The sequence below is a fragment of the Ahaetulla prasina genome, chromosome 1, assembly GCF_028640845.1.
Source record: "Ahaetulla prasina isolate Xishuangbanna chromosome 1, ASM2864084v1, whole genome shotgun sequence".
NCBI lineage: Eukaryota > Metazoa > Chordata > Lepidosauria > Squamata > Colubridae > Ahaetulla > Ahaetulla prasina.
This window is the reverse complement of record NC_080539.1, coordinates 97,663,762-97,684,478: the sequence shown is the minus strand read 5'-3', so window position 1 is coordinate 97,684,478 and position 20,717 is coordinate 97,663,762. Positions and strand designations below refer to the sequence as shown.

The 20,717-nt window shown below is 39.0% G+C and overlaps 1 protein-coding gene across 5 annotated transcripts in view; it reads left to right on the top strand.

The window, feature by feature from the left end:
* Positions 1-20,717, top strand: part of UST (uronyl 2-sulfotransferase) — a 152,213-nt gene that overhangs the window by 98,741 nt on the left and 32,755 nt on the right. For all 5 annotated transcript variants that reach the window (XR_009153540.1, XR_009153541.1, XM_058169918.1 and 2 more), the window contains one exon: positions 3,138-3,291. Coding sequence is in view for 3 of the 5 variants with exons in the window: in XM_058169918.1 (XP_058025901.1) it covers positions 3,138-3,291 (154 nt within the window). In the remaining 2 variants the exon portion in view is untranslated. The remainder of the gene's footprint in view (positions 1-3,137; positions 3,292-20,717) is intronic.

Below are 20,717 nucleotides of genomic sequence, written 5' to 3'. Positions count from 1 at the left end.
GATCTAATTCATCAATACTGCTTGAATCAGTTTGATGACAGAACATTCCACCATTGCATGTGCACCTTCTTCTCTTGTAGCCACCCTTTTCCAGAGGTGGGCTGCTGGGGGTTTGCAGGGGTTCAGGAGAACCTCTAGCTAAGATTCTGTGCAGTTTGGAGAACCCCCAAATCTCATTCCTGGCTGGCCAGTTTTGGATGTAGGTAAGTGCAGGGTGTGTGTGGAGGCTCAGGAAGGGCGAAAAACGGGTCTACCGGAAGTTCGGGAAGGCCGGAAATGGGCTCATGTCGATGAAAGCCTCTGGAGCCCAGAGTGGGCAAAAATGCCCCCCCTCCAGGAGGCCAACTAGACCATGCTCGCCATGGCCACGCTCACCTAGCAACCTGGCAGAGAACCCCTTGCTAAAATTTTTGAAGCTCACCCCTGCACTTTTTGTGTATATTGGTACGACTATAGAAGTTTTAGGCATATGTGCAAGTCAGTAGACTATTGCAGTAGTCTGCAATAACTGTTCTGAGTTGGGCTATATGCCACACATATGGGCATTATTAATAATGATCTGCAGGTGTGTCCAATCTGTGGCACAGGGGCCACATGTAGCTCTGGAGAGTTAGTAATGTGATTGCACATGATTGTAAACTTTTAACATTATTCTGTGATTTATATACATTAACTTTATTACATATTTTATATGCGCCCTAGTCAAGCTTTGTGAGTGAAGTCGATAATGCGGATTGCCTCTTGATAATTTAGTCTAACAATAAGCATAGAATTTGGGATTTTTTTTGATGTCATTAAAATCAATTCCTATTTACTAAATGTCTCTATTTTGTGAAACATACTTTGTATGCTTTCTCAAACTAATAATTCTTTCTCCAAGTCTTGTTCTTAGCTGCTGTACTTCCTAGAACAGGGGATCCCAACCTTTTGGGCACCAGGGATTGGTAGAGAAAGGTTTTCCTGCAGACCAGAGGGGGGGGGTTGTTTTGTATGCAGCCTGTATATTGTGGATGGGGCTTCGCTTGTTTGCGTGGTCTCGTTGCTGGCATGCTGTGGACTGGTGTGGATCCATGGACCAGGGGTTGGGGACCCCTGTCCTAGAATGTTTCATGAATTGACAACACATAAATTTATGGTTTAATTAAAGGGTCTTTGTTTCCTTTATGTTGACCTCATGGGGTAGTGTATTCAACCTCTTGTTAAGTCTTAACTGATTTTGAATTTTGATACAAAATTGATTTGCTAGCTGAACTGGACTGACTTTATGAAAAATAAGTAAGAAAAATAAGTACTTGGTTTACAAAACTTGTTCATAATCCATTATGAGATTTAAAATTAACAATTCTGTTTTAATAATCTTAGCATTAATACTTCAGGAACAATGAATTGTCACAATTCATTTTGTCAGTGTTATTTTGAATGGAGGATTTTGCACCTGTTCTAAAACAAATAATTATATAAATACATCTTATAGTATTTCAAGCTTTGCTACTGGGAAAATAACTGATCTGTACAAGTATTATAGGGCTAAAGTTTGGAAGAAGCACAAAGCACTCTGGGGAATAACTAAAATGTCAGTCTTAAAGACAAACTTTGTTTATATTAAAAATAGATTTATATTCAATTAATTCCTAGTATTGCTTTTACACTTATGACATGGTGCATAATCCAAAAAAATATGTAGGATGCCTAAGTTTCATAAAAAATGTACTAAAATTTAACATCAGGTATCCTTTTATTAAATTTAAAAGATTTACACTGCAATAAGGCTACGTACTCCTAACAATTTTGATGCTAGTATAATTGTATCTAAATCCTATAGATTTCCATTACATTCTTCCAAATAAATTATGTATATTTTTCCAAATAAATTATGTATATCAATACTGTTCTTTATCTCACATTTTAATCTTACTTTTATGTAGATCTGAAAGTAATAATCCAATTTATTAGAACATATTTTGAAAGTAATCATTAAAATGAACTTAATATAGAATCTGTATGTAACTTAACAATTTATAATGTAAACTTAAGGATTTATAATGATTAGTGAATTGGAGACCTTAGCTCTAACATCTAAATAGGGCAACATCTAACATCTGAATAGGATAACTATGTTAGAGCTAAGATCTCCAACTCACTAGTGATAAATAGATTTATGTTCAAACATTATTAAAATATTTGTATTACATATTTGTCATAAATTGTTTCCACTCTTCTGTAAGCTTTTATATGTGGAAATAGTATAACTAGCCATGGTGATGATATAATTGTCCAACAGAACATCCTCACAAATAATTGTGTTTAGGACATTCCAAGTTACACTGAATTTGGAAATTGATTTATTATTTATTATCATGTAAGTTTCACATCTGGATTTTCAATTCTACCCTGACATTTTATTAAGATTTCTTACATTTTATCCTGATATGTGTTAGCCTTTTTAATTCAGAAAAATAAAACCTTTTCCCTGAAACAGTTCACTGCTCTCCCAATTAATTCTTAAAATGAAAAATACATATTAACCTCCCTAGGACATGGAAAAGTAAGAAAATATTTACTGGGAAACAAGCCATTTGCTTTTGGGGCAATTTTTCTTTTTAGAACACATTCTTATTTTAGCTATATTTATTGTGGTCTCAGTGGATAGTATAGGAAAGCCATATACATAAGCAATAGGGAAAGTAAGCAGATATGATCTGATTAATACTTTACTTACTGTAGATCAAAAGCATTGGAAGCCCTGATAAAATTATTTCATTTTTTAAACATGCTGTTTTTGTCTGCAGTCTTCTATCTAATTCTGTAGGCAACAATGGTACACTTCACTTTATTAAATAGGATAGAATATCCTATTAAAGTAAATTACTATTACAGCAAACTATCTTCTGCCTGTTAAGATAAGTTATTCTACATTAAGTTCAGTATAAAAATGCATTGAAATAGCTTTTATATTCTTTTTGATGTACCTATTTAAATTTCTGATTTAGTAATCTTCAAACTTAAAAATGTTTTATCTCTTGCCAATGGTCACTGTAGTTCTATTTTCTACTCATATATATTATCTTCTGATACCTTTTGAATTTGTAAAAGTTCTGTTTGCAGTTTTCTGATTTTTCTTTATTTTTGTTCGCCAGATTTGGAGGAGACCAACCAGTATACATCAATATTATTAGAGATCCTATCAATCGATTTTTATCTAACTATTTTTTTCGCCGTTTTGGAGACTGGAGAGGGGAGCAGAACCATATGATCCGTACTCCAAATATGAGGCAAGAGGAGAGATACTTAGTAAGTTTTTCCAAATGTTGCTGCCTCAAATTTATTACTTTATTAAGAAGTTTTAAAGTTGTGGTGGTATCTTTGTATAACTGATGAAAACGAGAAAAGCATAAACACTTATGATTTAATCTTGGATAATAGAACTAATTTGGCATGTTCTACATAGACTTAGTTGGGTGAAGGGAGTAAATAGAGAATTCCAATTCTTCACCAGATTTCTCTCAACAGAAACATTTATCAAGACTATCTAGGGCAGGGGTGTCAAATTCAAGGCCTGCAGGTTGGATCTGGCCCACAGGGTGCTTAGATCTGGCCTGCGGGGCTGCCCTGGAAACAGCCAATCCATGGTGCCTCTGCCAAGTGAAAACAGATCTCCATTTTTGCTGGCAGAGGGTTGCAGGAGGGCCACAGCCCTCCCAAGCTCCATTTTTGCTGGCAGAGGGTTGCAGGAGGCCTTTGCAGCTGAAAACAGAGCTCAGGAGCCCATTTTCGCTGTGGCGTTGAGTGACGTCAAGCTGGCCACGCCCGCCCTGACCACGACCACCCCAGCACCCCGAGGTCAAACATAACCCTGACATGGCCCTCAATGAAATCAAGTTTGACACCCCTGACTTAAGGAATTTGAGTAGTTTCATTTTCTGACCAGATAACTAGTTTAGCAGTCTTTCATATCTTTCATACTGTTCTTGAAAAAGTCATTGAGAGGTGACAAGTGTAATGTTGAGGTCCACCAGAAATGAGGTACTATTACCTATTGAGGTACATGCAAAGCACACCATGTGAAGAATAGCTTATAGCAACAGTGGTTTATAAGATTATATTGGTCGCAGCAGGCTGATGACATCATTTAACTTTTGCTTTGGCTACTTATAGCAGAGACAGTATGTGATCTCTTTGTCGTAGATAAATTTCTACCTAATGGGGTTTAAAGGAGTCCATTGCAGTGGTGGGAATGGACCTATTAGACAGTTCAGTTCAGCTTACAGAACTAGCAGTTTCCAAGTTGTTTATGAGAATCTCCTCCAATGATAACCACTGAGTCTTGACATTTAGTTGTGTTATTCTGATTTCTTTAACTTCTTAAAGCATAATGGCAACTATTTTATAGTTCAAAACTGATGTAAATTACATTTACGTTACACTTCTCTTCGCAGAAACTTATTCAGATATTGAGGATATTGAGTCAAAACAGTAATTTAGACAAGAATTTCCATCATTAAGCAATGTGGTTATAAAGTACAATATCATGTGACTATATCACTTAGTAATAGTAGTCCTAGCAATTTTCATTTCAGTCATTAACCGAATCCCACCAATCATTATGTGAGGATTCACCTCAATCCAACCCAGGGGTGAAGTGCTCCTGGATCGGACCGGATCATGCGATCCAATAGCAATCGTGGCTGGTAGTTTAGCGATCTGGTAGTGATGGCGGAGCAAAGCTCCGCCCACCTGCCCAGGTGTCATTACTTCCTGGTTTTAACTGGGAAGTAATGTGTTCTTTACCTTCTGCGCATGCGCAGAAGGTTTTGCGCATGCACAGAAGGTTTGTGTTGCGGGCGGGCGGCGTGTGCACTTCCCAACCAGTAAGGAAGGTAAGTAGATTTCACCCCGATCCAACTCATTCCCAGTTGGATTGCAGGTTGTCCAAAGCATGTATTGTCATACTGGGAAGAAGAAGATGATGAAAGCTGGGGATGGTAGAACTGGCAGGGCAAGTAGAACACAGGGCAGCCAGAAAGGCAGAGATGGCGGGGGCGGAAGATGAGAGAGGAGTTGAAGCACCCCTGCGTTTTTTAGTGCAGGCAAGTTGCCAAGCAGCAAAATTTTGATAATGTGACCACAGGGGCATTGCGATGGCCATAACTTTGGGGACCAGTCATAGCTAACATTCATTCAGCACTTCATTCAGACTCCGAACTGAAAGAATGGTTGTTAAGCATGCCCTATCTGCATCTCCACAAGAAGTTATCTTTGAAAACATTTCCTTGCTGAGGTTCAGTAAATGTTGCTTCTGTTTCAATTGGATGAAAAACAGTTCCCTTTCTGTGTATAACTTGTATAACTGTGTATAACTGCTGTCGATATAATTTACTTGGACTTCAGTAAAGCATTTGATAAAGTAGACCATAACCTACTACTAGATAAAGTAGAAAAATGTGGGTTAGACAGCACCACCACCAGATGGATTCGTAATTGGCTGACCAACCGCACTCAACGTGTAGTCCTCAACGGAACTACATCCACATGGAGGGAAGTATGCAGTGGAGTACCCCAAGGCTCTGTTTTAGGCCCAGTACTCTTCAACATCTTCATCAATGACTTGGACGAGGGGATAGATGGGGAACTCATCAAATTTGCAGATGACACCAAGCTGGCAGGAATAGCCAACACTCCAGAAGATAGGCTCAAGTTACAGAAAGATCTTGACAGACTTGAACATTGGGCGCTATCTAACAAAATGAAATTCAACAGTGAAAAAGTAAGGTTCTACATTTAGGCCAAAAACAAAATGCACCAGTACCGTATATGTGGTACCTTGCTCAATAGTAGTACCTGTGAGAGGGATCTTGGAGTCCTAGTGGATAACCATTTAGATATGAGCCAGCAGTGTGCAGCAGCTGTTAAAAAGCCAACACAGTTCTGGGCTGCATAAACAGAGGATAGAATCAAGATCACGTGAAGTGTTAGTGCCACTTTATAATGCCTTGGTAAGGCCACACTTGGAATATTGCATCCAGTTTTGGTCGCCACGATGTAAAAAGATGTTGAGACTCTAGAAAGAGTGCAGAGAAGAGTAACAAAGATGATTAGGGACTGGAGGATAAAACATATGAAGAACGGTTGCAGGAACTGGGTATGTCTAGTTTAACAAAAAGAAGGACTAGGGGAGACATGATAGCTGTGTTCCAATATCTTAGGGGCTGCCACAAAGAAGAGGGAGTCAGGCTGTTCACCAAAGCACCTGAGGGTAGAACAAGAAGCAATGGGTGGAAACTGGTCAAAGAAAGAAGCAACTTAGAACTAAGGAGAAATTTCCTGACAGTTAGAACAATTAATAAGTGGAACGACTTGCCTTCAGAAGTTGTGAATGCTCCAACACTGGAAATTTTTAAGAAAATGTTGGATAACCATCTGACTGAGATGGTATAGGGTTTCCTGCCTGGGCAGGGGGTTGGACTAGAAGGCCTCCAAGGTCCCTTCCAACTCTGATGTTATGTTATGTTAACTTCTGTTTTTTACATGATTGAGAGAGGTCTTTGTTCAGACGCCTGATGCTTCTGAACTTCAAAAGTTATAACAAGGATTTCTGGTTTGTTGGGTTTTTTTTGGTTTTTTTTGGTTTTTTTGCTGATGATAGTATTTTATCTTGGGAAATTCCCATAAAGCCACCTTTGGGACAACCATGACTGGATTACTGAGAATCTCCATAGACACAAAGCTCCCAAAATATTTCAAAATGCTGCAAAAAGGTATCTGTTAGAAGGGTCTTTCAGAGAGAGTTTAAGCTTAAATTATTTAAATTTAGTAAGTGAGATTAAATCCTTAGTGGCTGTTTCTTTATGCTCAATTTATAACATAGCAAATTAAAACTGATAACTATGTTTTTAAGCTTTAATGTGATGTAAAAGTTTTTATATAATGCCGTGTATTCTTACTCTAGAAGAAACCAACAATAAACATTTGAGGCTTGACTGTGTTACCGAATATAATACACTGGTGCCTATAAGTACAGAGGTTTTGGCTTCTGAAATCTCAGAAATGTTTGTGGAAAATTCTACTGACCATTTGGAATATTAGAGTAAATTGTGTCTGGCTTTGAATCACTTCCAGAAATAACAGAAGTTTGTGTAAAATATTGGATAAACTTGTTTTAAGTGTTTTCATCTGATCTTAATTCAAATCCATTTTCCAAAGTCAGATTTGGCCTAAACTGCTGCTGCACTATGTTCACAAAACCTTTCTGCATTAATTAGTTTTGAAAAAAGTTAAACTGTAATCTTCTTTCTCCCCTCCCCACACTCCTAATTCTCCCTCCAGCCATAGATGCGGGAAGAAAGATCAGTTAAGTAGGTTTAAAGCTGAGGTAAGGCTTACATTACATCTCAGCTTCAGCCATTTTAAGAGGTGTGGACTTCAGCTCCCAGAATTTTCAAGTCAACTTGCTAGTTGCTTGCTGGTGGAGAATCCTGGGACTTGAAGTCCATACAAGGTACCAGATTGCTAAAGCAATATTTCTCAACCTCATCAACTTTAAACTGTGGACTTCAGCTCCCAGAATCACTCAGCCAGATATGCTTGGGTATGCTGTCCACACATCTTAAAATTGCTGAGGTTCAGAAACACTGACATACAGGAATTCAGTACAGCCTTTAAAATCATTCTGGACAGTGCTCAGGACATTAAGAATATAAACAGTAATTTTCAAGCGATGTCTAGTGGCCATTAAAAAAATATTTCAACTGTTTTTCCAGCAGTTTCCTTTCAACACAGTGGGTTTTTTATTTCCAGTGGCTGCAAATGCCAGATCAAGGATTTAGTTCATTATTAATTTTGTCAGTGCAACTGAAAAAAAGGAATGCCATTTATAGAAATAGCTAATTTCTTTCCATTCTTAGCCAAAGGTTTTAATTATTCTGAAAGCAAGTGGCCACGCAGTGGATATATGTCATTTATGATCCAATGTCTCTGAAATTCTAGAAAATCCTAGAACATCTCATCCTCATTCAAAACCCATATACAGGTCAGGAAGCCACAGGCCAAACAGAAAATGGCAAAACAGGTTGGCAAACCAATGGCACCAGGCTGTATGGTCTCCCTTACTTATTCAACCTGTATGAATATATATGAAGAAAGGCTGGATTGGAAGAAGATCAGCATGATTTCAGAATGGAAGGAATAACAACAGTGGCCTGAAGTATGCTGATGACAGCTATGGTGGCTGAAAACGCAAAAGTTCTATGAGCTCTAGTAACGGAGGCCAAGGAGCATGCATAGGGGAAAATGGGACTTTGATTAAATGTAAAGAAGACCAACTGATGGCAATATATATAAAAGGCAGACTTCAGATTGACAGAGAAGATATTGAAGTGCTTCTACCGTTTAGAATCAACTGTCAATGGTAGAAGAACCACTAGTTAAGAAATACTTGAGAGAGGAGAATTGCCATGAAGGCCTTTGAAAAGATATTCAGATGCCCTGATGTATCTGTACCTAGAAAGACCAAGATGTGAAGTCAATGGTTTTTTCTGTGATGAGAGTGAAAGTTTGACTTTGAAGGAGCAGGATAGAAAAAGTATTACACTTTTCAACTTTGGCATTAGAGAAGAGTCCTAAGAATACCATGGACAGCCTAAAAAACAAACTATTATTAAACAAAACAGCTCAGAATTCTCACTTGAGGCACAAATAAGTAAACTCAGATTATCAATCTTTTGGTCATATTATGTGCTGATTTATCTCCCTGGAGGAGCAGTTTCTGAGCAAGATAAAAGGGAAAAAAAGAAGAGGATGTCCTGCAGAACAGCTCAATTACAATGATGATGGTTATATCATTGGAAGACCTGAAAGACAGGTTTGGGACACATCAGTCTGGAGAAAATGTATCCATGTGGGTTGCTAAGAGTGGACACTAATTTGATGGCTCTTAATCAGTCATAACAGCTGAGAAAAATAAAGCTGTTACTAGAGTGTTCAGAATTCTGGGTGAAAGGGAAAGGAAATGTGCCTGAAAGTTTTTTGTTTTGTTCAGTGTTTCCTAGAAGCACTGGAATAAAAATGAAATATTGTACTTTATGAACTCTGCTCAGTTACAAATACCAGAATGTACAAAGCAGTATTTCAAAAGTGCCGAGAATATAGGGTATACTATGTTCCATTTATTTAGCAAATTTCCTTCTTACAATTGTTCTCAATTATTTCTTTCAGCTACAATGCTATATATTGTATACTTAAATGTAACTCTTAAACTTTCTGAATTCTTAGGAAAAGATTACTGAATAATGGTTCATCCACACCACTTGAGATCTAGTTCTAGTCTTTATCTTCCATTGCTAAAAGCTATAAATTTTACCAGCATCTCTTAACAGTTTTAACCTATATTTTTGTTATTAATTTAGAAAATCAAATACTTGCTTACATAGAAACCATGACTTTAGTTTTGGTGACCCAGATTCGTATTTAACCCATATGAGAGAGAATATTTATCTACAAATTCAGCATACTAACAGGTTTCCTGCATCGCTGAGGAAAAAATCCCCACAATGTTATTATTGATCATACTGTGAACTACATGTGAAAAACAGCAGTTACAGCATAAATTTCTCAAGCTGCTAATATAGAACCAGTGTTGCCCACAAAATGATATATTTAGAGTAGAAGACTTGAAAATACGTTTCTACTCAACCATGAAATAGCTGGGTAGTCTAGGGAAAAATCACACTTCAGGAAAAAATAGAATAAGTGTAACATGAATATAGGAAGACTATAAATATTATAAATATGTATAATACAGATATTACAAATAATATCACAGTTAAGCATGATACTTTAATACATCATATATGAGATTTAAAATTGTTAAATCTCATATATTTTGTAGGGTGTTGAATTAAAATTTATAATGGATGCAATAAATAAATTAAACATTGTGCTATTAAAAGCAAGAAGAAAAGATCTTGGGCAGTCCCTAATATTTTTCCTTGCCTGTTATGCCCTATATTCTCTAATACAGCGGTCACCAACTGGTGGTCCGTGGACCACTGGTGGTCCGCGAGAAAATTTTGGTGGTCCGCAGAAAAATTATTTGTATTTTTTATATTGCACTAAATTAGGGATCTTCAAACTATGGACTCTTTCTCATGGTGGCTGCTTAGCTCCAACAACTGCTACCTGTTGGGGCCCTAAGGAGCCCGAGTGGGCAGGCAAGGAGTAGCTGGGAAGGGAGGGGCGAGTAGAGACTGGCGAGGCGCCCCTTGATATGAATGGCATCGAGTTGGCCATGCCCACCCAGTCACATGACCACTTAGCCACGCCCACTCAGATCATATTAGTAGTCCGCGGGATTGAAAATTATGAATTTAGTGGTCCTTGAGGTCCGAAAGGTTGGTGACCACTGTTCTAATGAATTAGGAGAAAAATTGTTCCCAAAGGTCAAGCACATATTTGTATGAAGGGCTGGGAGAAAAATAGCACTAAATATAGGGTTTTTATCTGTAATTGAGGACTAACGTCTACAGGTAGTCCTTGACTTATGATCATAGTTCAGCCCAGAATTTTTGCTAATAAATGAGACATTTATTAAGTGAGTTTTGCCCCATTTTACAACCTTTTTTGCCACAGTGATTAAGTGAATCACTTCAGTTGTTAAGTTAGTAACATGTTTGTTAAGGGAATCTGGCTTTGCTTGTCAGAAGGTCCTGAAAGGACCCTAGGACTCTGCAGTCAACATATTCAACATATTCAATTGCCAAGCATCTAAATTTTGATTATGTGACTATGGGGATGCTACAATGGTCATAAGCATGAAAAAGTGTCTTAGGTGATCTCAAACGGTTACTAAATGAACCATTGTAGGTTGAGGACTATCCATATATTAAATAAATATTTCAGAAACTTGGACTTTCAGGTAACTTGGGCTTGCAGTTAGCCCTTATCCGGCACAGGTAGACTGATCATAGTGTCATGACAGCATTAAGACAGCAAAAATACTACTTGTAGTAGAAAACCAATTCTATTGTCCCCAAAATAGTAAACATCTGAGTCAAGGACCACAACTAGTCTCCTAAATTCTGCCAAACTGTTCTATCCTAGTAACATTGTACTGTTGCTGGAAAGGGCATCATGTAGGGGTTTTTTTTTGGGGGGGGAGTTAAGATTGTAATTACAGTATCCCCCTTCACTGACTTATTATATCCTTAACACTAGCGAAAATTATGTCTTAAAAATAATTGGTGCAGACTTGGAATTGTCTGAATGAGACGATGGGAGGTAATTGCAGCATAAGTCTGTAGATTGCTCATTCTTTCTTAGACTAGTGAAGAAAGTCATATGTTCATTTATATTCTAATTGAACCAGCATGGAACCATGTTACCAGAAATTGTCCAGGTGTTCCTGTCTCATCACAGGGATTAAGGGTACTCCAGTGCAAAAAAGAGCTTGGTTTTCTTCCTGCAATTAAGTCAAGAACTCACCAATTCAATTAATCCTTAATTTTCAAAACGGATTTAGCAGTAAGCAATTAATAAAAGCATAGATAAAGCTGTATGTGATACCTCTTTAAAATCTTTTATTTGTGTCATTGAGAGGAAAGATGGGTGCTAGATGTCTCAAGCAGAATCAGATGTTTCAAGTACATATAAAATACCGTATAATATAGTTAATGTATATAAATCACATAATAATGTTAAATATTTATGATCTTCAGGAGCTGCATGGACATACCCACTCTATACAAACCTAATACCTTATCTTCAAGGTATTTTATGTAATGGAACCCAAACATGTGTTTTGTCCACATTTGGCACATTTGTATTTTCACCTATCCTATCCTTACCATACAGTCTGTTTGCATCTCTGTGGTCTTTCCATAATTTCTTTCTCCAACAGTAGACTTTCACCCAACATAGCATGCCTTCTAAGGCTCTTCCGCAGGCTCTTTTCTAGGGCTCAAAAGGGCATAGGGCAGTGATGGCAAAGAGTGCTGAAAAGGTTGTGCGGAAACATCACGTACGCTCGTTGGGGCTGCACTCCAGAAAAGCCAAACTTTTGGGATGTAGCGTGCATGCGCATCTGACAATCAGCTGGCCAGCATGCATATGCAGTCTGGTTTTCGGCACTGCCGTGCACATGAAGGGATCACGCTCTGGAAAAGGTGAATTTCTGGGATCTGGCCTGCATGTGCACCCGAGAATCAGCTGGCCAAGGCGCATGCACACACTGGTTGTCGGCACTGTCACATGTGTGAAGGACAGCTGATTGTCGTGCGCATGCGTGCCAGAAACCCGGAAGGCAAACAGGCAAGGCTGTGCATGCCAGGCAACATGGCTGTGCATGCCAGGCAACATGGCTGTGAATGCCAGGCAACACGGCTTTGCATGCCACTGGGCACGCATGCCATAGGTTCGCCATCACAGGCATAATGTTTCAAGCACATTGTATTAGATTGTAATCCTTTATTTAAACCTCATTTCAATCAAATAGATGGAAAAAATAGGTTTTATAACGCTGTATTCAATTGTCCTAGAAAGAGGCTGATCACTGAATTGGAAACATGAAAATGTCCATCTTCAGAATAAATTTCAGTGTTGATGGATTGTTAAGCAGAATTTGTACTAAAATACTATTCCAGAGATCTCTCTGGAAATCCAAGAGAGAGGATTTTTTAAATATATGTTGATAGCATTCCTGAAACATCTGCCCCTGCAATAAAACAGCTGCTATGGTGAATATATGGTAAACTTCTAAAGATTGTTGGTGAGTACTTACATGAAAACTATGAAAAGTTCTAGCAGGCTGGATTAATCAATAGAATTAAAGGCCTAAAATATTGGCCAAACTGAAAAATCAGACATTATGAGAAAAACATATTACATAGTTTCTATCTAGACTTGCATAACAACACAAACACAAACACATTGCCCAATTTTTTTCTGTCTGTGATTTCATAAAGGAAATAAGAATCATGCAAATTGACTGCCAATTGGAATATAGATTGCGGTTTCTATGGAATAGGAGTGTTTTCTGGAAGTATTTATTTAGTATTGAAAATTCCTGGAAATAGAATTCATAGTGGTAAAATGACAGTCAAGCGTTTGGGTTAAACAGATTACATGCATTAGACTACATGAAGAATTTGCAAGTAGGTCTTTCTGGAAACTGAGAGAATTCCACACAATAAGCAAATTACCACAAAAATTCTTATTATAAGCAATTATGCATTGCTTACCTAAAGTTCTATCGGTAATAATAATGTTCACTACTGTGAATGGAAACATAATGGAGACATTTTAATAGAACGTAATGTGATTTCCATAAGATCCTTTCAGCAACAAAGTTAGCCAAGAATAGTTGGATCTTTCTAGAGCTGCCTACATATCTTCAGCCTTTTAATTCCTCAGCCTTAGATCTATAGAAACTTATACTGGTGCTCCTTAAAAACAGTGAAATTTATCATTCCAAATTTCTTTTCTGATTTAGGAAACTCATCTAATGATCAAACTAGCTGCTGTAACTATATTAAATCACTAGGAAATGTGGTTTCCCAAGGCTCTAACTCCATTCAGAGCAAATATTTCCCAGACTTTCATATACTAATATGACAGCTGTACTTCTTTAATAGCCATTGAGCTCTTGGGAATTACGATAAGGTTAACAAAATTTAAGAGATTTGAAACAAAATTAAATTTTAACTACTTTTCCTTTGAATTGCTAGTCATGATCATGATTGCTAGTCATGTTTTTTTATAAATTTGAATTTATATGCCCCCCTTCTCCGAAGACTCAGGGCGGCTTACACTGTGTTAAGCAATAGTCTTCATCCATTTGTATATTATATACAAAGTCAACTTTATTGCCCCCAACAATCTGGGTCCTCATTTTAACCTACCTTATAAAGGATGGAAGGCTGAGTCAACCTTGGGCCTGGTGGGACTTGAACCTGCAGTAATTGCAGTAATTGCAAGCAGCTGTGTTAATAACAGACAGACTTAGTCTGCTGAGCCACCAGAGGCCCCTATGTTCACTCATTGATAGGCATATTGCAATTGAAAGAGTTCAGCTACATCTGCTTCTGACATTCATATAATTATATTTATCTTTACAATATACTGGAAATACTTGTTTTACAATTAAATCCTTGCTAAAACATTTCTCATATATGGTATAGCGGGTGATGGGGTAGTAATCTTTCCTATAATCTCTGGTTACACTTACATGAGCTGCTGTGGTGCAGTTAGAGTACAGTACTGCAGGCTACTTCTGCTGACTGCCTGTAGTCTGGCAGTTCAAATCTCACCAGGCTCAAAGTTGACTCAGCCTTCCATCCCAAAATGTTGGGGGCAATATGCTGACTCTGTAAACCGCTTAGAGAGGGCTATAAAGCACTTAGACTACAAGTGCTATTGCTATTGCTACAAACTTCAAAACAAGTTTTTATATATATAGCAGTCCTTCGTGATTATGTTCTATACAACACAATACCGGAAAAAAGCCTGCATCTATGTAATTGACAGTGTCTTATAGCTTACATTTCATCCTCTTGATATCAGAAATTTATCAAGTTTTTTATTATTGGCTGGAAAGGAGGAAAAATGCTGGGATATAGGACCATCGATGAATAAAATGCTTGGAAGTTTTTAGACTAATTTGTTATGATAGATACAATTGAATTAGATATCGAAATAATCTACATGGATAAAAGAATAAATGTATTCGAAATGTGATAATTAGTGTAAATATGTATAGAGATAAAGGAGTGTATCAATTATATGACAAAATTTGATAAAAATGTTTAAACCGGAGATGTCATGCTATGTCCACTGTTTTTAATTTGTAATATAAATAAAAAAACTTTTTAAATAAAAAAAATATATCACAAGTTGCTACTATCAAAGAATATTTACAGCAACTGCAATTATCTCACGTAAAGTTTTTGTCTAATGGAGCTCAGAATTCCATCGTAAGTCAAAAAGATTGTAAGTCAAAGTGACTGAACCTGATTTTACAACATTTTTTGGGTCAATCAAATGCAAATGCCACAGATCAATATATTTCCATGGGGTTTTTTTTGCTGGGCCATTTACCAGAAAATGGTAAAAAAACCATTGTAAATTGTGTCACATAACCATAGAACATTGCAAAAGATCATAAAAGTGAGCCAGTTGCCAAATGGCCAAAATGCAGGTGTGTATGTGTGTGTGTGTGTGTGTGTGCATGCATATGTGCATGCACCCGCCACAACTCTGGAAATGGGTTGTAACTACTGTACTTGGAATAATAATAATAATAATAATAATAATAATAATAATAATAATAATAATAATAATAATAATAATAATAATAATAATAATAATAATATTTTAATTTGTATACCGCCCTTCTCCCGAAGGACTCAGGGCGGTTAACAGCCAAATAAAAACAACAATCAAATACATATAATACAGGTAAAAACAATAGCTAAAGAACTTATTCAAATTTGGCCCAAATTTTAAAATACATTTAAAATCCTAAAAACTAATTAAAAATTAAAACCCATAAAACATCTGAAAATTCTATGCCAGTCCTGCGCGGAAGAATAGGTATGTCTTAAGTTCTCGGCGAAAGGTCCGAAGGTCAGGGAGTTGTCGAAGTTCGGGGGGAAAGTTCGTTCCATAGGGTGGGAGCCCCCACAGAGAAGGCCCTTCCCCTGGGGGCCGCCAGCCGACATTGTTTGGCTAACGGCACCCTAAGGAGTCCCTCTCTGTGAGAGCGCACGGGTGGGTGGGAGGCAAACGGTGGCAGTAGGCGGTCCCATAAGTAACCCGGAATTCTCAGTAATTTTTCTTCTTTCCCTAATACAGTGTTTTTCAACCTTGCAACTTTAAACTCCCAGAATTCTCCAGCTGGTATGCTCACTGGAGAATTTTGGGTGTTGAAGTCTACGTAGCTTAAACACAGCTCTAATGTGAAGGAACTTTTTAAATTCAATCATTTTCCTGATTGTACAAAGGAATTGTGGTTGTTTATAGGCCTTTATGCTAAAAACAGCAGTTTTTCACTCTATCAATCTAGTATTGACATTGAAATACTGCTGTTGGCTTCATCGCAGTCCCCAGTGGACTCTTACCCTTTCACAAGACACCCACACAATCTGGCATGATGCGCTGTCATTGGCAGACCCTCTTCCAACAGGATCCGTGGAGGAATTGTCCTGGCTGAAGAAGTCTGGCTTCAGTTGAATTGGTTTGCATCACATCTGCTTAACATATGGTTCCTTTTAGCTATTTTCTTGCATTTATAACCAACAATCAAATTCTTCTAAAATTTAGAAATTGAAATTTGAAGAAATAACTTAAAGTCTTAATTTGTGTCTTGATGCAAGGGTAGCCTGATCTTGATTTCATTGTTTAAAGAGTATGTTTATAAAACCTCCATAGGAATTGGACTTTGCATGCAACAAAACAATTCTTTCTATGTCCTGATCTTCCCTTCTGACCTTTGGCCTTTATACATGGGACAAAAATTTTAGGAAGTAGAGTGCTACAGAAGCATCCAGTCAACTAATATTTTGGGAGAGGGTGAGGATTGTGTAGATGGATGACTATGGAGATTCTCAGTCAAACAGGTCATAGTTGTCCCAGAGGTGCTTTTTCGAGAGGCAACGGACTCTGAAGAGCTGGAGAACCTTCTTGGATGAGAAGTGAAACATCTTCAAAGATAAACAAGAAAGTCCAGGTGCTTCTTGAAAAAGCACCCTTAGGAAAATTGTGTAAATGGGACCTTGGACCAGGGGAGATATGGCTGGGGTCAGGAGAGTTTATGTATTTGTTTGGAGGAGAGTCAGTCAGCCAGCAATATCATGATGACAATGTGGTGGGACTTGGGAGGGTGGACCATTCTTAGGTAATGCAGTTCCAATGTCTTGTACTGGTGTCATGTTCCAGCTCTTGGTACTTGTTCCCAATGCCTGGTCAGTGGCCAGGTTACTCCTCTGCCCTGGTCCTATTAGACCTCTCAGCGGCTTTTGATACCATTGACCATGGTATCCTGCTGCGCCGGTTGGAGGGGTTGGGAGTGGGAGGCACCGTTTATCGGTGGTTCTCCTCCTACCTCTCTGACCGATCGCAGACGGTGTTGACAGGGGGGCAGAGATCGACTCCAAGGTGCCTCATGTGTGGGGTGCCGCAGGGGTCGATTCTCTCACCCCTCCTGTTCAACATCTATATGAAGCCGCTGGGTGAGATCATCAGTGGCTTTGGGGTGAGATACCAACTGTACGCTGATGACACTCAGCTGTACTTTTCCACCCCGGGCCACCCCAGTGAAGCGGTCGAAGTACTGTCCCGGTGTTTGGAAGCCGTACGGGTCTGGATGGGGAGGAACAGGCTCAAACTTAATCCCTCCAAGACGGAGTGGCTGTGGATGCCGGCACCTCGGTACAGTCAGCTGCAGATGCGGCTGTCTATCGGGGGTGAGTCATTAGCCCCGATGGAGAAGGTACGCAACTTGGGCGTGCTCCTGGATGATCGGTTGTCCTTTGAAGATCATTTGGCGACCGTTTCCAGGAGAGCTTTCTATCAGGTTCGCCTGATCCGCCAATTGTGTCCCTTCCTGGACCGGGATGCCTTATGCCCAGTCACTCATGCTCTCGTTACCTCTCGCCTGGACTATTGCAATGCTCTCTACATGGCGCTCCCTTTGAAGAGCATCCGGAGACTTCATGTCGTGTCCCACTCCTCCGCTGACGGCCGGGTCAGGGAAATCCGAATCAGGTGTGCCTCTGCAGCTCTGCCAAAGTCCTAGCAAAGTCCTCAAGGCAGGCAGGAGACCAGAAAGTGACTTCAGCAAGATATGTTTAGACTTTGCCTGACTCAGAGAATGCCAGAAAGCAGATCCTTTATATAGGCCATGGGGTGTGGCTCCATGACTCAGCACTTATCCAGGCCTGCCCCTCCCTTCCTTCTGTTGCCTCCGCCTATCAAGTCTTCTGACGCGAGGGTCACTCCAGTCGGCAGCTGTTGGTAATAAACCTTCCTCAGGCTCACATGCTGTGGAGGAGGGGGAGGGGTCTAGTTGCTCCATTTGCCTGGGCATGGAGCCAGAGCTGGGGGCTGGAGGTATTTCTTCTTCTTCAGCCTGTCTGGGCATGGAGCCAGGGCTGGGGGCTGGAGGTATTTATTTTTCCGTGTTCGGAAGCAGATAAGAAGACCCCGGCTGAGGTGAGAGCGGGCAAGACACAACTCTTCAGCTACTCCAGAATGCGGCTGCGCGGGTTATTGAGGGAGCGGTTCAGAGCTCCCACGTAACACCTATCCTGCGCAGACTGCACTGGCTACCTGTTGTTTTCCGGGTGCGCTTCAAGGTATTGGTTACTACCTTTAAAGCGCTCCATGGCTTAGGACCGGGCTATCTACGGGACCGTCTACTGCCGGCCTCTATCTCCCATCATCCGGTGCGTTCCCACAGAGAGGGACTCCTCAGGGTGCCGTCAGCCAAACAGTGTCGACTGGCGGCCCCCAGGGGGAGGGCCTTCTCTGTGGGGGCTCCGACCCTGTGGAACGAACTTCCCCTCGGGCTTCGACAACTACCTGACCTTAGGACCTTTCGCCGCGAACTTAAAACCTATTTATTTTGTATGGCTGGACTAGCTTGATTTTTACCTTTAATTTTAATTGAATTTGATGGGTTTTTAAATTTTTGTAATTTTATGGGGGTGTATATTATTTTAATTTTTGGGCAAATTTAAATCAGTTTTTTAAGGGTTGTTTTAACTATTGTGTATGTCTGTATTTTATCTGCCTGTTCACCGCCCTGAGTCCTTCGGGAGAAGGGCAGTATACAAATTAAAACATTATTATTATTATTATTATTATTATTATTATTATTATTATTATTATTATTATTATTATTATTATTATTATTATTATTATTATTATTATTAGGACCAGCTGCTACTCAATGGTATATCTAACTCTAATAAGGCTTTCCTTATCTAGTGATGGATGAGATGGGTGTGAAGCATCAGTTGTACCAATCTGTCTGCAGCCTCCCGTACGTTCTGCTCAAAGCTATAGTTGGGTTAATGGTGGAAGTTCCCCTGGTTTAGAGCATTGAAGGATTTTAATCTGCCTTCCTTAGGCACAGAGTCATAGGCAGCTCAGGAGTTCATGGCCATTATTACAGCTAATATCCTGACCCAATGTATTAAGAGATCAACTCACAGTGGGGATTACTCATTGAATCTGTTTTTGTGGATTCTGGACTTAGAGGATATTACCACAAGTTTTTTTATCATGGAGAGATCACTCTATGTTATCCATGATTTTTCCCTGCTGCAGGGAAGAAGGACCTGCTTGTTCAATCTTCCTCTGGTGCCTGTTAGATCCAGTTGGATTTTAGAAGGAACTTGTGATTGTCTCTGAGACCCTGTTCTGTGATCACTGCTTGGAATGAGAGGGCAACAGTGATCTTGGACTGGCTCACACATGTGTAACATATTTTGCATGTGGACTCTGATGGGCCTTCTGATTTATAGAGAATCTCTGGAGGATAAAGTGACAGAGGAGATACTGGAAGAAGATGAAGACTAAGCACTTTTCAAACTGTTGTTATGTCTTTCCAGGTTTTTGCTTTGTAACTGGCTCTGCTTTCTTACTAGTGAAAAAGTGGTTGAGGATGCACACATGTAAAGCATCTGTGCAAATCAGGGAAAAAGTTGCAGTTGTTATAGTAATTTGAAGAGAGGAGCTATGTATGCCCTGAGTCTTGTGCATTGCAAAGAATCTCTTTCGAAAGTCTTACATAATCCTACAATTTGCCCTTTGGCAAATAACTGAAATAATCACTTCATTAAAATGATAGGCAGCTCATTCTCATTATTTGGGCTTATTTCTTGGTTTTGGTCTAAAGGAAAATTATTACTGCTGTAGCCGACATTGCTTGCTACTAGTTGTCACAGTCACTAATATCTTATTCATTTTATTCTATACGTTTAAAACTTGAGAGATAAAATTGGTGCTTGAGAATAGCATCTAAGTTAATAAATGAAAATTTTGCCTCTCTTCTTTGCCTCTCCCCTCAAATACTAAAAAGTATTTGAGGGGAAAAAAAGATCTATGTAAAAATAGTCAATATCCTAATTGATAGAATGGACCATTACTGTACTGTACTCTAGTGCGTCTTATATTGACATGTATAGTGCTGCTGTGGTATGTGCTTAAGGTGTTGGACAAACACTTGGGAGATCCATGTTCAGATGCTCCCTTGGCCGTGGAAACTCAACAGGTAGTACCTCACAAGGTTCTTTCTATAAAGTTAAAATGAAGGGAGGTACAATGTATGCTTGTCTCCTGGGGTAACATAAGTCTGACATTGATAACAAATACTTTTAACCTGAGCTACTCACCAATAATAGTAGGGTTTTGGTTTGTTGGTTTGTTTGTTTTTTTGCTATTATTGTTTGTGCATAAGGGCTGTTATGGTCTTGTTTTCTTTTTAATTCATCGTGGCATTCTAAGACTGAAAATTCTATTTCCCCAAATATTAAAAGAATCTCCGCAATGCTCACATTTTGACAATAGTGTTACAACATTAAATAGTAACCTTACAACCACAATTGCAGCCAGAATTTCAATTGTTAAGCAAGGCAGTTAAGTGTGTCGAGACTGATTTTATTTGCCGTGGTTGTGGAAAGAATCACTGCAATTTTTAAGCGAATCACATGGTTGTTCAGTGAATC